The 15602-nt window shown below is 43.3% G+C and overlaps 2 protein-coding genes across 9 annotated transcripts in view; one reads left to right on the top strand and one right to left on the bottom strand.

Annotated features, from left to right (window-relative positions):
• Nucleotides 1-1407, bottom strand: part of LOC112231286 (kelch-like protein 13) — a 66817-nt gene extending 65410 nt beyond the window's left edge. For 4 of the 5 annotated variants that reach the window (XM_024397963.2, XM_024397966.2, XM_024397964.2 and 1 more), the window contains exon 1: nucleotides 1295-1407. The gene's annotated coding sequence lies outside the window, so the exon portion shown is untranslated. The remainder of the gene's footprint in view (nucleotides 1-1294) is intronic. The other variant, XM_024397968.2, reaches the window with a different exon arrangement.
• On the top strand, nucleotides 453-15471 carry LOC112231282 (WD repeat-containing protein 44). 4 transcript variants are annotated; one of them, XM_024397953.1, is made up of 20 exons: nucleotides 453-562; nucleotides 3497-3530; nucleotides 3991-4068; nucleotides 7551-8166; nucleotides 8417-8541; nucleotides 9874-9966; nucleotides 10102-10238; nucleotides 10438-10521; nucleotides 10639-10745; nucleotides 10879-11030; nucleotides 11178-11316; nucleotides 11424-11488; nucleotides 11652-11762; nucleotides 11863-11985; nucleotides 12120-12311; nucleotides 12469-12570; nucleotides 14186-14301; nucleotides 14390-14517; nucleotides 14620-14766; nucleotides 14881-15471. In XM_024397953.1, the coding sequence occupies exons 1-20, from the start codon at nucleotides 468-470 to the stop codon at nucleotides 14997-14999; spliced, it is 2763 nt and encodes a 920-aa protein (XP_024253721.1). In that variant the 5' UTR covers nucleotides 453-467; the 3' UTR covers nucleotides 15000-15471. The 4 variants fall into 4 exon arrangements, with proteins under 4 accessions (XP_024253721.1, XP_024253720.1, XP_024253722.1 ...); XM_024397952.1 differs by having other exon boundaries at nucleotides 11424-11497; XM_024397954.2 differs by lacking the exon at nucleotides 453-562 and adding an exon at nucleotides 2507-3047 and having other exon boundaries at nucleotides 11424-11497.
• Nucleotides 15472-15602: the final 131 nt, after the last annotated feature.

Raw genomic sequence — 15602 nt, 5'->3', positions numbered from 1 at the left:
ACCGTAGAGTTTAGTCCACTAGGTCTGGCTAGCCTTTAGCCTACACAGAGGTTTTGATGTATACTGTGTAGCCTACTGTACATGCTATGTAGTTGCCACATGTGGACAGATCTGACAAACATGTATCAAAAGAACAATTAGCATTACCCTAAAAAGGGTTCATGTGATGGGTGACGGTCTGCTACTTCCATAATGCTATACTGATTTTGAAAGCAAATACGTGCATGCTCCATTGGGGCAGGTAACTAACTCATGACACCAGCTCCTCCAATAAACACATCCACCTTCTGAGTGCACCTATACCAACCCTATATTACAAACAAATTATTTACACGAGAAGGCCTTCTGACAGGTGATGCACAAATTGTCGAGCAATTGAGTGGGTCAAATTTCACATGGTTAAAGGTCATTAAATCATTAGCTAATGTCAGTTAATACGTTAACATAGATGATAAAGAGCAGCAAGAATGACATCTGAAACTAGAAAAAAGGACAGCGCCCAGTCGACGCCCTCAATTCAATATTCTAAACCAGTCTGTCACGCCGATATCGTGGTAACAAGGTAAATTATTATTAATAATAATGATCCATGCCTCACTTTCCTGGCGTTCATAATAGCTAACCAAAATATCAAATAGATAACAGTTAACTTGCTGCTGTACAGTCAACTGTTAGCTAGCTTTAAGTTTAACAACGAGTTAACCCCAGCGTAGCCATGCATGGAGGACATGACTACACATGTTTATTGGAAACTTCTAAAACTTTCACTAGCTTGCTAGCTGTCTAGCTAGCTACCTAGTATGACCACCACTACTGTTCAGAAAGTCTGAAAGTTAGGTAGCTAACGTTGGCTAGTTGTAACTACAGGCTGGATAGCTAGCTAGCTGTAACTACAGGCTGGATAGTTAGTTACAACACATCTTCATTCCAAACATTCATGATCACCTAAGTGAAAAGCTAAGGCAACAATTAGAAATAAAGGTGGAACGCATATTTATCTAGCTAGCTAGTTAGCTATCGTGGTGTGCTTAAACCCATTAAGCAGTGTCAATGTATACCAACTTCGCCGGGCGAGAGCATTTGTAGGAAGGACAAACCACACAGCATGGCTACCCGTGAAGTTAGTTAGCCAGCTGAAGCTACATCTTAAGCTACTTAGCTAGCTAGCTACTTCTTTAGCTAGTTACCCGTAATTGAAAACGTTGGGTTGCGTTTTATGTTGTATTCAACATTTTACATATAACAAGAGCATTTAAAAGACCTTCTATAAACTTTTAAATAGAGAAATTCCTACCTGATACGTCCTTGTTTTCTTCTTAAACCCTCAAATCCACTCTACCCATAGATCTCACTAAGGTCCGCCTCCAACCTATCCAATGGTCGTTTGCAAGGAACGTGACGTAGCCACGCTGGTAAATGGTAGGATCATACGGCAATATTTTTCATAGTCGCAAAACTTAAATTAAAAAAACAAAGTAGACGTGGTCCAGCTGGTGGTAGAATATGCCATTTACTGGAGTTGTGAAACCTCATAGAAGAAAGAAGAGTTCTGTAAATATCGATCTTGTTGGTTTTATTTATAAATCAATTTTATTGATAGCAAATTTTTTTGACTTGTTTTTAACCAGATTAAGTGTGTTTTATTTCTGAGTCTGGTCTGGACCCCTGCAATTGAATTGGTTCGATGAACCACACTCTTTCCTTCAGACCTGAAGACTATGTTTGCTCCCCAAGCAAATTACTACTAACCACTGTTTCAAAAAGTTTGGGGTGATTGTGATGAGCCTTGCTATGCAAGGGTTGTTACACTATCCCCTCTATTCAGAGAGTGAATTCCCACACTTCACTATACCAAGTCTCTTATGTGTACAGTACATGGCATGTCTGATGGCTTCACAGTCGGACACCATTGTAGCAAACAGTGAAACACCCATTGTGGAACTCGAAACTAGGTATCTATTGCTAAACACTGGTCCAAAAGGGTTAAACCACTTGAGCTGTTCTTGTCTATTAATGTTCTGTATTATGTCATGGTTCATGTTTTGTGTGAACCCCAGGAAGAATAACTGCTGCTTTTGCAACAATAACTTATCTGAGCCCACTTCCAAGCCCACTCCTCTCTTCTCCTCCTCTCATATACTCATGGTCCCTGTCTCTCCTTCATATATAAACAAAGAGGGAACCTGATTTGGTCAATAGTCTACTTCTTTCACTATTGGAGCAGTGTTTATATATACCCAGTTTCGAGTTCCACAATGGGTGTTTCACGGTTTGCTACAATGGTGCCCGACTGTGAAGCCATCAGAGACGCATGCCATGGACTGTACACATGAGGACCATGAGGATATTTGTATTTTGACATTTTTTTATTTAACCTTTATTTAACCAGGTAGGCCAGTTGAGAACAAGTTCTCATTTACACCAGTATGAGGGGAGGATACGAGAGGAGTGGGCTTGGAAGTGGGCTCAGATAAGTTATCGCGAGATTTCCGTATGCGTTATTAATCTTTTGGGGTGTTCTTCCTTATTTGTGAATACACAAGCTACATTTGGCCTGGCTGCAGCCCTTGTTGTTGTTGTTGAGGAATACGCTAATGGGCAGGCGTTTTATCGTTAGACATTTAGTTCGGAGTATGTATTTATGAATTGATTCAAGAAACTTGGTAGTTACCTAGGTAAAAACTAGCGCTAAGTAACTTCGTTAACTAGCTGGTTACGTTAGCAGCCAGTTAGGAGTAGCGAGTACACACAGGTGAGTGGCCTCTCAAATGCATTAGCAACTTAGTAGCTAGCAACATCTGGGTGTATCCTAGCGAAGGAAGTGAGTTTTCAGTCTATGACCTTTTTATTTGCTGCACAAATTGGAAGCCTTCTTCACTTCGAACCGAACACAAATATAAATATTGCAGCGATTTCCCTTAGTTTAGATGCATGCAGGGCCTCTACGATATCTAGTTCACGTTAGCTAGCTAAATGGCGTCAGATAGTGACACAGAGGAATTCTACGATGCTGCTGAAGACGTAAATTTTACTCCACCGCCTACATTGTAAGTGACCTTTCTACTTACAGCTATTTTTAAAGAACTATGGTGTGTTTTTATATGCTGTGATTGGTATTGAAACGTTCTCAGATATGACGTAGATGATGCTGGCCATTGAGTTGCACCTGATGTTAGCAAGAGATAACATTGTTTTGTTCATACAGTGTTTTTTCTGTAGCTAATAAAGGAACAAAAACAGTAGTTATCATTATTTGACAACAATAACGACTCATCTGTCTGGATGATTTTGCCTTGTTTGCTCTACTCCCATCTTTTTAATGATTCAAATGTTGTGGGGAGATCAATTCCCCAAGTCTACCAACAGGAATGGTGTTTTCACGGTGAACAATGCGTAAGGGAGAGAGAAGTCTGACTTGTGTCTCTTTGACACACAACCATATCAGGACTAGTCTTGTGACTAACACACTTTTACGCATTTTTTTTTTATTGCTTAGGACACCGACACCGTTTGTTCTTCCCACACCTCCGGTATGTTTTAATTCTTACTAGCATTTTACAGTTTTGAACATTTGTTTCTAACAGCCATCTCCTTTTTAAAGAGTGAAGTTTAACTTTGGAGCGGCATATCAAAGACTGTAACCCAGAGTGCTGGTTTTAGTTAAATCATTACTTAAAAGGCATATCTGCTGTTAACTACTTTAAAATGAGCTAGCTAGAGGATGGCTTTTAAGTGCTCTATTGAGGTTAAAGTTAACCTAAAACACAACTTTAAGTGGGATTGTTTGCAATAAGCAGTTTGCTACTGCATGTCCTGAGTTGCCAGTGAAATTGTGTTTTAAATACTCTATTCAGGACACTTTCATCTCATTTACTAGTAAAATATTACAAAACATAAGCACATCCCAGCATTTTAAAGTGCTTGGATGCACTGTATGAGGTTGTTTGACTCTCCCTTTTGTTTTTGTGCCTTTGTTTTGTGTTCCTGCAGGGGGTGGTAGAGAGCCCACCAGAGGACGTGGCTGTTGGGCTGGCCACACTTGATGCACGCCAAGATGACCCCATCCAGGTATTTCCTCATCTTCAAATCTATGCCAACACTCATGAATCCCTACTCAGATGGGGCATTGTGAATGTCATTACGAAGCAAAGTTTTGTTTTATTCCCTGTGATTAAAAACAAAAAAAGTCACTGAGTATGTGTTCATGTCTAAATGTTTATTTTTTATGGTGGCTGAGTCCTGGGATTTATGTAAATGTAGCTAGTCTCACTGTTCTATGGAGTCACTGCCAGTGAGGGGTGTATTACACCAATAAGTGGTCTAGGTCATTAAAGGGGAACTGGGGGGGGGGTCCCGAGTGGCGCAGCGGTGTAAGGCACTACAGACACGCTGGTTCAAATCCAGGCTGTATCGCAACCGGCTGTGATTGGGAGTCCCATAGGGTGGTGCACAATTGGCCCGGAGTCGTTCGTGTTTGGCCGGTGTAGAACGTCATTTTAAATAAGAATTTGTTATTAACTATCTTGCCTAGTTAAAGGTTCAATAAAAAACCTGCACCCTTTTGGCTTGCTCCTCAAGAAATGCTGGCAGAAGCAAAATGTGAGTTGATGTGGGGGTTTCTTGACACACCAATCGGTCAGAACCTTGCCTGCAACCGTTTCCCCCCCACTCAATCACATCAAACATATCTCCTGCAGACTGAGTTCAATAAATACATGCAGATGTATAGTGAGATGCTGGAGGAAGCTTTGAATAGGTCAGTAGCCTACAGAATAATGTGAGAAGAATGCAATTGCTGAATTTATGTAGATATTCTAAACTAAGTGTTTTGATAACTTTCAAATGTAATAACAGGTCCATGTGGAATAAACATAATACCATAGAAGCAGTGCTCTGCTAATATAACAATGTATATCTTTCATTCTCATTCCCAGTTGATACAGATACTGTGCCTGTTGGTGTTAAGGGGGGCTACCTTGGCACATTTTAACGCCGAGTGCCAGGTCTCTCTCCATTCAGAGACATCAGTATCAAGCCTGTCTCTTAGTCTGAAACATCACGTCTCCATGTGCTGGCTCCATACATGTTTCTGTGAACACATACACACATAGAACAGTGACTATTACCAATGGCAGTTAGGATGGGTCATATCTGACATACAAACCGGTACTATGTGGAAATTTGAACAGGTCAGATAAAACCTACCCTACTATGGTCTCCTCATCAAATGACTGAGTCTGCCGTTTGGCAAAAGCATCTCCAGTCCATCAGTGGAAATAGGCAGAGTTCATCAGTGATACATGGAAAGAAAAGGGTGTTGCTATTACTGGACATTTGTGCTGTACTTTATTATTAGTAATCACCTCATTGTGGAGGTGTTGAGTGCCAGGTCTCTCCTGCATCTCATGCATCTGAACACATACGGTGTTTTCAGAAAGTATTCATGACCCTTGACTTATTCCACATTCAAATTGGTTGTTGATCAGTGTTTAGCTCCATTCCGTTTATTTTTTTTATCCTGAAAACTCCCCAGTCTGTTTCTAACAGCCAGCAAAGCATACCCAAATAACACTTTATTCAGGACCCCCAAAAATACTGCTTTGCCAATTTTTTTGCAGTGTTACTTTAGTGCCTTTTTGTAAACAAGGCAAAAAATAAAAATACTCCAAAACAGGATTCCTTCATTTCACTCTCTCATTTAGCTTAGTATTGTGGAGTAATGACATTTTTTTTTATTTGACCTTTATTTAACTAGGCAAGTCGGTTAAGAACAAATTCTTATTTTTCAATGATGGCCTAGGAACAATGGGTTAACTGCCTGTTCGGGGGCAGAACGACAGATTTAAACCTTGTCAGCTCGGGGGTTTGAACTTGCAACCTTCCGGTTACTAGTCCAATGACTAATGACTTAAACTATGTAATGGTTTTGAAGTCACCATTGGCCTCATGGTGAAATCCCTGATTGGTTTACTTCCTCTCTGGCAACTGAGTTAGGAAGGATGTCTATCTTTGTAGTGACTGGGTGTATTGATACCATCCAAAGTGTAATTAATAACTTCACGATGCATTCAATGTTTATTTATTTTTACACATCTACCAATGTGTGCTCTATGCGAAGCATTGGAAAACCTCCCTGGTAGTTGTATGTGGGGTACAGAGATGAGGTAGTCATTCAAAATGCATGTTCAAAACTTTTATTACACATAGTCCATGCAACATAAGTGACTTGTTACTCCTGAACGTATTTAGGCTTGCCATAACAAAATACTTATTGACTGAAGACATTTCAGCTTTTAATTTTTTATTTATTTGTACAATTTTGAAAAGCATTATTCCACTTTGAAATGATTGGGTATTGTGTGTAGGCCAGTGACACAACATCTCAATGTAATCCATTTTAATTTCAGGCTGTAACACAATTTAATGTGGATAAAGTCAAGGGGTGTGAACACTTTCTGAATGCTCTGTAAACAGTCACCGAGGCCCGGCGAGAGCCAGTTGCCCCGCTATGGCCGACAACAAAGTCATCTCAAAACAAAAGTGACGCAAACAAACACGCGGAGGGAGGAGGATTCAGTGTATTCACATGCAAAAGTGATTGCTTTTGGTAAAGACGTTTTATCTGCCTTCTCAATGAAAACGAGTTAAATTCTAACATTTATTTTAGGAAAATATATGCAAACTCAGCAAAACAAGAAACATCTCTTTTTCAGGACCCTGTCTTTCAAAGATAATTAGTAAATATCCAAATAACTTCACAGATCTTCATTGTAAAAAGGTTTAAAAACTGTTTCCCATGCTTGTTCAATGAACCATAAATTATTAATGAACATGCACCTGTGGAACGGTCGTTAAGACATTAACGGCTTACAGACGGTAGGCAATTAAGGGCACAGTTAATCCCATTGAGCACATCTGGGTGAGGGCTAGGGCCATTCCCCCCCAGAAATGTCAGGGAACTTGCAGGTGCCCTGGTGGAAGAGTGGGGTAACATCACACAGCAATAACTGGCAAATCTGGTGCTGTCCATGAGGAGGAGATGCTCTGCAGTAATTAATGCAGCTAGTGGCCACACCAGATACTGACTGTTACTTTTGATTTTGACCTCTCCCTTTGTTCAGGGACACATTATTCCATTTATGTTAGTCACATGTCTTATGGAACTTGTTCAGTTTGTCTCCGTTGTTGAATCTTATGTTCATACAAATATTTACACATGTTACGTTTGCTGAAGTTGACAGTGAGTTTCTTTTTGCTGAGTTTCTGTTTCTCAAAATTATCCTATTTACACTAGTCAATTTTGACACTATAATAAATATTTGACTCGATGCCACATGCCATTTTCAAAGGGATTAGTTGTTTTTTAGTGGCAGTCGCTCTTTAAAATCAATGCACACAGCCCCTCAACATTTGTCTGTCTAATCCTTCTCCACACCCCTCTTTCACCGTGACTCAATACAAGAACAAACTCTTCATTAGAGGAACATCTTGTTATGAGAACTTCCCTTTGGATGATGATGTCTTCATCTGTGATGTCTTGTTCCTCCTAGATCATCGACAGCATCATTGAGGAGAGCCAGAAGGGAATTGTGGTGGAGGAGGCTCTGTTGATGGGAGAGAGGGACGTTGAGACGAGGGCGGTGTCAGTGGTGAAGAAGGAGAATAAGGCCCCTGTAGAACCAGAGCATCCTGCTGTGGAACCTCAGCCTGTGGTTGAGAGATCAGAGCAGCCTCAGGAACAGCAGGGAGCGTGTGCCATGGTTCTCCCAGACATCCCCGGCCCGTCAGTTGGGTCACAGGAGCATGTCCAGCCCCCAGACATCACCAGCACCCTGGGTCAGGGCCAGAGTCAACCAGACCTCCCGCCGGACCTCCCTGACCTACCCCGGGTGTCTGCAGAGGACAGGGAGCAGAGACCTGCAGACATCCTAGACCAGGTCCCCCTCACAGACAAGAAGCTATGTGACTCCACCGACCCTGGGCCTTCTAAACCCCCACGGCAGTTCACTGTAGAGCCTGACATTGTGGCCAGCACCAAGAAGCCTCTGCCCTCACGCCCCCCTCCTCCCAGCGGAGCTCCTCCTCCACGACCACCTCCCCCATCCCGACCTGCTCTACCCCTCAGCAAGAAGTCCCAGGAGTGTATGAGGCCCACAGGACTGGATGGTAAATAACGCTGTACTTGTTTCTCCACACACCCAATTGCATAAGGTCAATAGACTGAATGCTGATATGCATGTCAATTAAAAATTTTCCTACAGGGCGTAAATACATTGACCTCTCATAAATGTTCACTTCTGTCCCCACACCTCTACTTATAATTTCTATTAAAATTAATTGTTTAACAATGGAGACAAGGTTACTGTGTTGACCTTTGACCCTGCGTGTCTGCTGTGTGATTGGCCTTTGTGTGCAGTGGAGCCAGAAGAGCCGTGTGGCCTGGTGTCTCCCAGCAGCACAGTGAGAGGCATCACCAAGGATCTGCAGCACTCTCTGGACTTGGCCAGTGCCACCAGCGGGGACAAGGTGGTCACAGCACAGGTCAGTTGGTATTTGTTTCCCATGCGTTCCATTGGCACAGGACACAGGTCCACTAATTGTTGCCCAAGAAGTACAGTGCATTCGGGAAGTATTCAGACCACTTCCCTTTTTCACATTTTGTTACGTTACAGCCTTATTCTAAAATGTATTACATTCTATTAGCAGTCGGGGGAGAAGGGCCTTGGTCAGGGAGGTAACCCCGATGGTCAGTCTGACAGAGCCTCAAAGTGGAGATGGGAGAACCTTCTAGAAGGACAACCATCTCTGCAGCACTCCACCAATCAAGCCTTTATGTTCGAGTGGCCAGACGGAAGCCACTCTTCAGTAAAAGGCACATGACAGCCCGCTTGGAGTTTGCCGAAAGGCACCTAAAGGACCTCTGATCACGATAAACAAGGTTCTCTGTTCTGATGAAACCAAGATTTAATTGTTTGTCCTGAATGCCAAGCGTCACATCTGGAGGAAACCTGTTTCCATCCCTATGGTGAAGCATGATGGTGGCAGCATCATGCTGTGGGGATGCTTTTCAGCAGCAGGGACTGGGAGACTAGTCAGGATTGAGTGAAATATATATGAAGCCCAGTATAGAGAGATCCTTGATGAAAACCTGCTCCAGAGCGCTCAGGACCTCAGACTGGGGTGAAGGTTCACCTTCCAACAGGACAACAACCCTAAGCACACAGCCAAGACAATGCAGGAGTGGCTTCGGGACAAGTCTCAATGTCCTTGAGTGGCCCGCACTTGAATCTGATCTAACATCTCTGGAGTGACCTGAAAATAGCTGTGCAGTGACAATCCCCATCCAACCTGACTGAGCTTGAGAGGATCTGCAGGGAAGAATGGGAGAAGTTCCCCAAATGCAGGTGTGCCAAGCTTGTACCGTCATACCCAAGAAGACTCGAGGTTGTAATCGCTGCCAAAGGTGCTTCAACAAAGTACTGCGTAAAGTGTCTGAATACTTATGTAAATGTGATATTTCAGTTTATTTTTAATACATTTGCAAAAATGTCTAAACCTGTTTTTGCTTTGTCATTATTGGGTATTGTGTGTAAATTGATTGAGGGGGGAAAAACAATACATTTTAGAATAAGGCTGTAATGTAACAAAATTAGGGAAAAGGGAGATGGTTTGAATACTCTCTGAATGCTCTGTATATATTCTTCTGCACCTGGTGAACACTTTACTGACGGAGACCCAGTCCTTTTCTGATTAAACACTTTAAGAGCGGCATACCAGTGTGTGGATTTACTTTTAGTTCTATGTTGTCCTCTTTCAACAGCCTTTAACACTTTTGAATACCTGTTAGTTAACACCTAGTGTGTGTTCCCACAGGAGAATGAGGATGAGCAGGCATCCGGTCCCATTGATGACTCTCTAGGTCCTCAGCGCCCACGCTCCAACTCTGGCAGAGAGCTGACTGATGAGGTACATATCGTCGTCTCTGTGTCTTCCACTCATTCAGCCTTCAGCTCCTTTTGTACAGGTTTGCTTCTGTCTACACATACCTTTTTTGAGTGTGTATTTCCAATTAATTGATTGGGTGTGCTGTCTCTGTAATAGGAGATCCTGGCGAGTGTGATGATCAAGAATCTGGACACTGGGGAGGAGATTCCTCTGATCCAGGCAGAGGAGAAGCTTCCTACAGGGATCAACCCACTCACATTACACATCATGAGGAGGACCAAGGAGTACATCACGTAAGAACTGCTCCTGTTACTTAAACTATTCTAATATCTCATGGGCTCACACCAATCCCTGGTATATGGTTAAAAAACATACAGCTATATAATCATTCCCCTGTGCTAACAGATTGCTTTGGTAAGGATATAGTGAGTAGCACTCACATGCAGCAATACAGAAGAGGATATCACCGGTTGTTCCTTTTTTTCCTGTCAGGAATGACGCAGCACAGTCCGACGATGATGACAGAGGCCAGGCTCCGCTGACTGACACAGACGGAGGGAAGCTGAAACAGAAAACGTAAGACTTGGAACAGTGCCCTGCCTCTTGCTGTGGTTAGTCTTTCCTTTCTGCTGCTGTGACAGAGCCTGTGATAAAGTTCATGGAGTTTTGTCTCCTCTGTCTTCACTCCCCTAGCACTCGGCTGAAGAAGTTCCTGGGCAAGTCTGTGAAGAGGGCCAAGCATCTGGCTGAGGAGTATGGGGAGAAGGCCGTCAACAAGGTGAAGAGTGTCCGTGATGAAGGTATGCCAAACCCCACAGCCCCACCCCAATCACATGCCTGCTTGTTTTCATGATGGACATATTTTTGTATTTGCTCTTCATCAGTTGGTCAGTAGTTTTGCTCCTGTTTAGTCTCACTGCGTGGTTGTCTCAGTTTTCCATAACGACCAGGATGACCCGTCGTCCAGTGACGATGAGGGGATGCCCTACACCCGGCCTGTCAAGTTCAAGGCAGCCCACAGCTTCAAGGGTCCCTTCGACTTTGATCAGGTTAAGGTGGTCCAGGACCTGAGCGGGGAGCACATGGTAAGATTGTGTGTTAATGTGTCAGTGCTTTCATTTCATTAAACAATTGACTTACTGCCGTGACTGAAGCATATGTTACCATGAATGTAGATGTAAAACGTGAGTATATGTATATTTTACCAAACCCTTGTTCCGTGGTTCCCTCAGGGTGCAGTGTGGACCATGAAGTTCTCCCACTGCGGGAGGCTGTTGGCGACAGCAGGCCAGGACAACGTGGTGCGAATCTGGGTTCTGAAAAATTCCTTTGACTACTTCAACAACATGAGGGCAAAGTACAACACTGAAGGTAGGTAGACCGTGAGTAGTTTAGTTTCTCTCTCTACCACAGCTTTGGAAAATGTAAGGCTTGTTTGGTGGGTTTCTCATGGTTCCTCCCTTTATGTTGTCAACCAGGTCGTGTGTCTCCCTCTCCCTCTCAGGAAAGCCTGTGTTCCTCCAAATCAGACACGGACGGTGGGGTGAGTAAGGTTAGAACCCATATGTGATATAATCAGATGCATGGTTTATTTGTGTTAACTCAAACTACTAAAGGAGGTAGTAATAGCTCAATCACACCCAGTTGTCCAGAAGGTCTAACTCAACCGGTGTTACCATTCAGACCTCAGTGTCTTCTGTTCCCAGATTAGCAGTGTTCCTGAAGACGCTGAGGACAAGAATCTCCCCTTCCGCCAAGTCCCGTTCTGCAAGTACAAGGGTCATACAGCTGACCTGCTTGACCTGTCCTGGTCAAAGGTGATACTCCAAATCCCTTTCCTCCTCCCCCTTTAAAGAAATACAACACTCCCAAATGACTGTACACTGTGTCCTAATATTCCCTGTGTTTTGTTTCCAGAACTACTTCCTGCTTTCCTCGTCGATGGATAAGACCGTCCGACTGTGGCACATATCCAGGAGAGAGTGTCTATGTTGCTTTCAGCATATTGACTTTGTCACAGCCATCGCTTTCCATCCCAGAGTAAGTGGGCCTCTGTGAGCCTTTGTTAGTGCGTGTTTAGGTTTAAGTATGGCCCTTTTTTAAGTGCAGAGTGAGTTGGCTATATTTGTGTTCTGACTCTGATAGCCAGACTAATTATCTGTTATTTCTCCTAGGATGACAGGTACTTTCTGAGTGGCTCTCTGGATGGGAAACTGCGTCTGTGGAACATCCCAGACAAGAAGGTGGCTCTGTGGAATGAGGTGGATGGACAAACACGCCTCATCACTGCTGCCAACTTCTGCCAGAATGGGAAGTACGCCGTCATTGGCACCTACGATGGCCGCTGCATCTTCTACGACACAGAGGTACGGTGGAGGGAGAATTATACACTGTTCCTCAAGTTTGAAGAATCATTATTTCAGCCAATGTTTGATTCTTTGAGCATTACAATGGCTGAACATAATTATGAAAATGAGGAACACAGGAAATGGTACACCATTTCTAAGTTGGTTCTTTTTTCAGCGCCTTAAATACCACACCCAGATCCATGTACGGTCAACCCGAGGCAGGAACCGAGTGGGACGGAAAATCACAGGCATCGAGCCTCTGCCTGGAGAGAACAAGGTATGGCCATGCTCTGATGAACTTGCCATAGACATGCCTCTCTGGAGATGACCTACTAGTGACCAATGTTCCCACTAAGCTGCACGCGTTTGTGGGCGTGCAGCTCCCCGGGACTGCCGGCGCAGAAGAAATATCAGCCCACGCAGAGAAACACAAGATTGAACATCAAATCAACTTTCTCTAGTTTTCCCCCTTAGTTAACACTATTAACATTTCCCTTTACTGTGGGAATTGTGATCTAGTCAACACATTATTATCCACTTTCAATGCAACATACCGAAACTAACTGTGCAAGAGATTTTGTTGTAGGTAGGCAGAATGCATCGGCGTAGGATTCCATTTTATTGTCACGCACGACTCAGCCCATACTCTGGTCACGCTGCAACGGTTTGTGTAATCAGAGCTGCAGGAGGCCTATATGCAAATAGACAATTGGAAAGTATTCAGACCCCGTCACTTGTTTTTTGTTATGTTACAGCTGTATTCTAAAATCAATTCAATAAAAATCCTCAATATACACACAATACCCCATAATGACAAAGTAAATTTGTCTAAAAATGGCTATACACCTGTTTTTACATTGTCATTATGGGGGGAGGTGTGGGTGTGTGTGTTATATATTTACCTTAACTAGGCAAGTCAGTTAAGAACCAATTCTAATTTACAATGACTGCCAAACCCTAACCTGGATGACCCTGGGCCAATTGTGCACCGCCCTATGGAACTCCCAATCACGGACGGTTGTGATAAAGCCTGGAATCAAACCAGGGTCTGTAGTGACTCCTCTAGCGCTGAGATGCAGTGCCTTAGACCACTGCGCCACTCGGGAGCCCCTTGATGAGGGGCAAAAAATGATTAAATCCATTTCAGAATAAGGCTGTAACGTAACAAAATGTGGAAAAAGTCAAGGGGTCTGAATACTTTCCAAATGCACTGTATGGATCTGTGCCATTCACTTTGAAATGGACTGTGTCCAGGGTGAGTGGTCGTGAGTAGATGCGCTTGTTCTGAGATCAAAGCAAGAGCTGCATGTAGCCGCATATGCACATTTGTTCAAATCCTTTGCTAGTTAGTGAGTTATTAGCCCATTTTATAGATAATTTGGGGGAGTGATTGCAATGGATGTGATTGCTTCCTATAAGAGCACAAAATTAGTACATTTCTAGACCTCTTGAAAAGTGAGTTGGATAAAGAGTTTTTTTTTTGTGTTAATGGGGTATTTTGAGACAGGCTTGAATAAGCTAAGTAGCCAATAGGCAGCGGGTAGTATCATTTGTCTGATTCTAATAATGGTTGGGGAATAATAATAATGCATTTTATTTTGTAAAGTGGTTTCTTGCCTCAAACAACATTTTCAGTCACCTCCTTGTCTGACGGACAAGTGGATAAACAGGTTGTCAAGCCCTGCATGTTTTTTTTCAAAAGTCTCATGGAATGCAGGCCTACATTGAACACCACACAAAGGCTGCTACAGTAGGCTGAATGATAAACTGCTATCATGTTAAAATGTTATGAGATGCATTTTCTCTATTGTTTTTGACGGTAAGCCACTCTGGTAGGCCTACCTTATGATCAAATTGTCCGTTAGCTAAGTCTCTTTTTATTTTATTATTAGATTCTGGTAACCTCCAATGACTGCAGGATCCGCCTGTATGACCTGCGGGACCTGTCTCTGTCCATGAAGTACAAGGGTTATGTCAACAGCAGTAGTCAGATCAAAGCCAGCTTCAGGTGAGAACAACTCCACCTCAGTCCGCCATGTTGTTCAGTGTTGCCAATCAACAAATCGTGAGGAACTGCGACGCTCTTTATTTTCCAGCCATGACTATTCGTTCATTGTGAGTGGCTCAGAAGACAAGTACGTGTACATCTGGAGCACCTACCATGATCTGAGCAAGTTTACCTCCGTACGACGAGACCGCAATGACTTCTGGGAGGGAATTAAAGGTACCTAGATACTGTTGTGGTGCTCAGGTCTTTACTGTTAACATGACTGTCTGGTTGGTTTGGTTGTAGTATCCCTCCGCTAAGTCTAGTCTTGTCTTTCAGCCCACAATGCAGTAGTGACATCGGCCATTTTCGCCCCCCATCCTAACCTGATCGTCCCCCAGGAGGCGGGGGCAGAGAAAGCGGGGGCTGGGGCCGATGCAGAGTGTAAGAGCGTGGACTCCACTGATTCCGAGACCATTCCATCAGGTATAGCATGCCGGTTTCGATATGCTTAGACTAATCAGAGGGATTACCATAAACTGATGTGTTGAGTGGATAGTAAAACACTTGTATGCTTAACATGGTATTTCTTGTCCACAGGGGCTCTGAAGGCCGATCATACAGAGGTTCTGCTCTCTGCTGACTTCACCGGCGCCATTAAAGTTTTCATCAATGTAAAAAAAATACTGAGCACTTCTGCCTTAAAGGCTTCACCCTGAGCATATACTGAACTCTTGTCAGTGTGCAGTCCTACCATGGAGGCAGAGCAACCCGCTGCCCTGCCAATGCTTCTAAAACTGGACAATTTCCTACTGGTGAGTGCTCCGGGAGGGAGGAGTTACCCTCCGGAGAACAGGGACCCTAAAGTAGAGGATGATGATGGGAAGGTGGCTCCCAGATGTCCTGTCACAAAGCACAAGTACGCTGTGTTTAAAGTAAAGCAGGTTTGTGAGACTGGATCAGATCGTATAGTAGGACCAGAATTTGGTTAAACAAGTGCAGTGTGGACGGTTATGTAAATTTTTTTTGTCAGTTTTAACGGGCACTGTCTTACTCTGAACTTCACTGCTTTTCTAGTACCCTCTCCTCCTTGCCAGGAATGTCAGTCTTAAAATTAAAACCAACTCTAATCATTTCGGTTACATCTGTGTCTTATGTTATGAAAAATAAAATGGAACCACTTTTTAAGGATAGTGCTCTCATTCCATTTTTTTCCATGGAGATAAGATTAGTTTCCAATGCTGTTTAGAAAGGCTAAATGACATGACGTGGTACCCTCAGCTAATCCATTCACCATCCTGGAGCATGGATGACAACACAGA

The sequence above is a fragment of the Oncorhynchus tshawytscha genome, linkage group LG33, assembly GCF_018296145.1.
Source record: "Oncorhynchus tshawytscha isolate Ot180627B linkage group LG33, Otsh_v2.0, whole genome shotgun sequence".
Classification (NCBI taxonomy): Eukaryota; Metazoa; Chordata; class Actinopteri; order Salmoniformes; family Salmonidae; genus Oncorhynchus; species Oncorhynchus tshawytscha.
The sequence above is the reverse complement of the archived record's forward strand: the minus strand, read 5'-3'. Positions and strand labels throughout refer to the sequence as shown.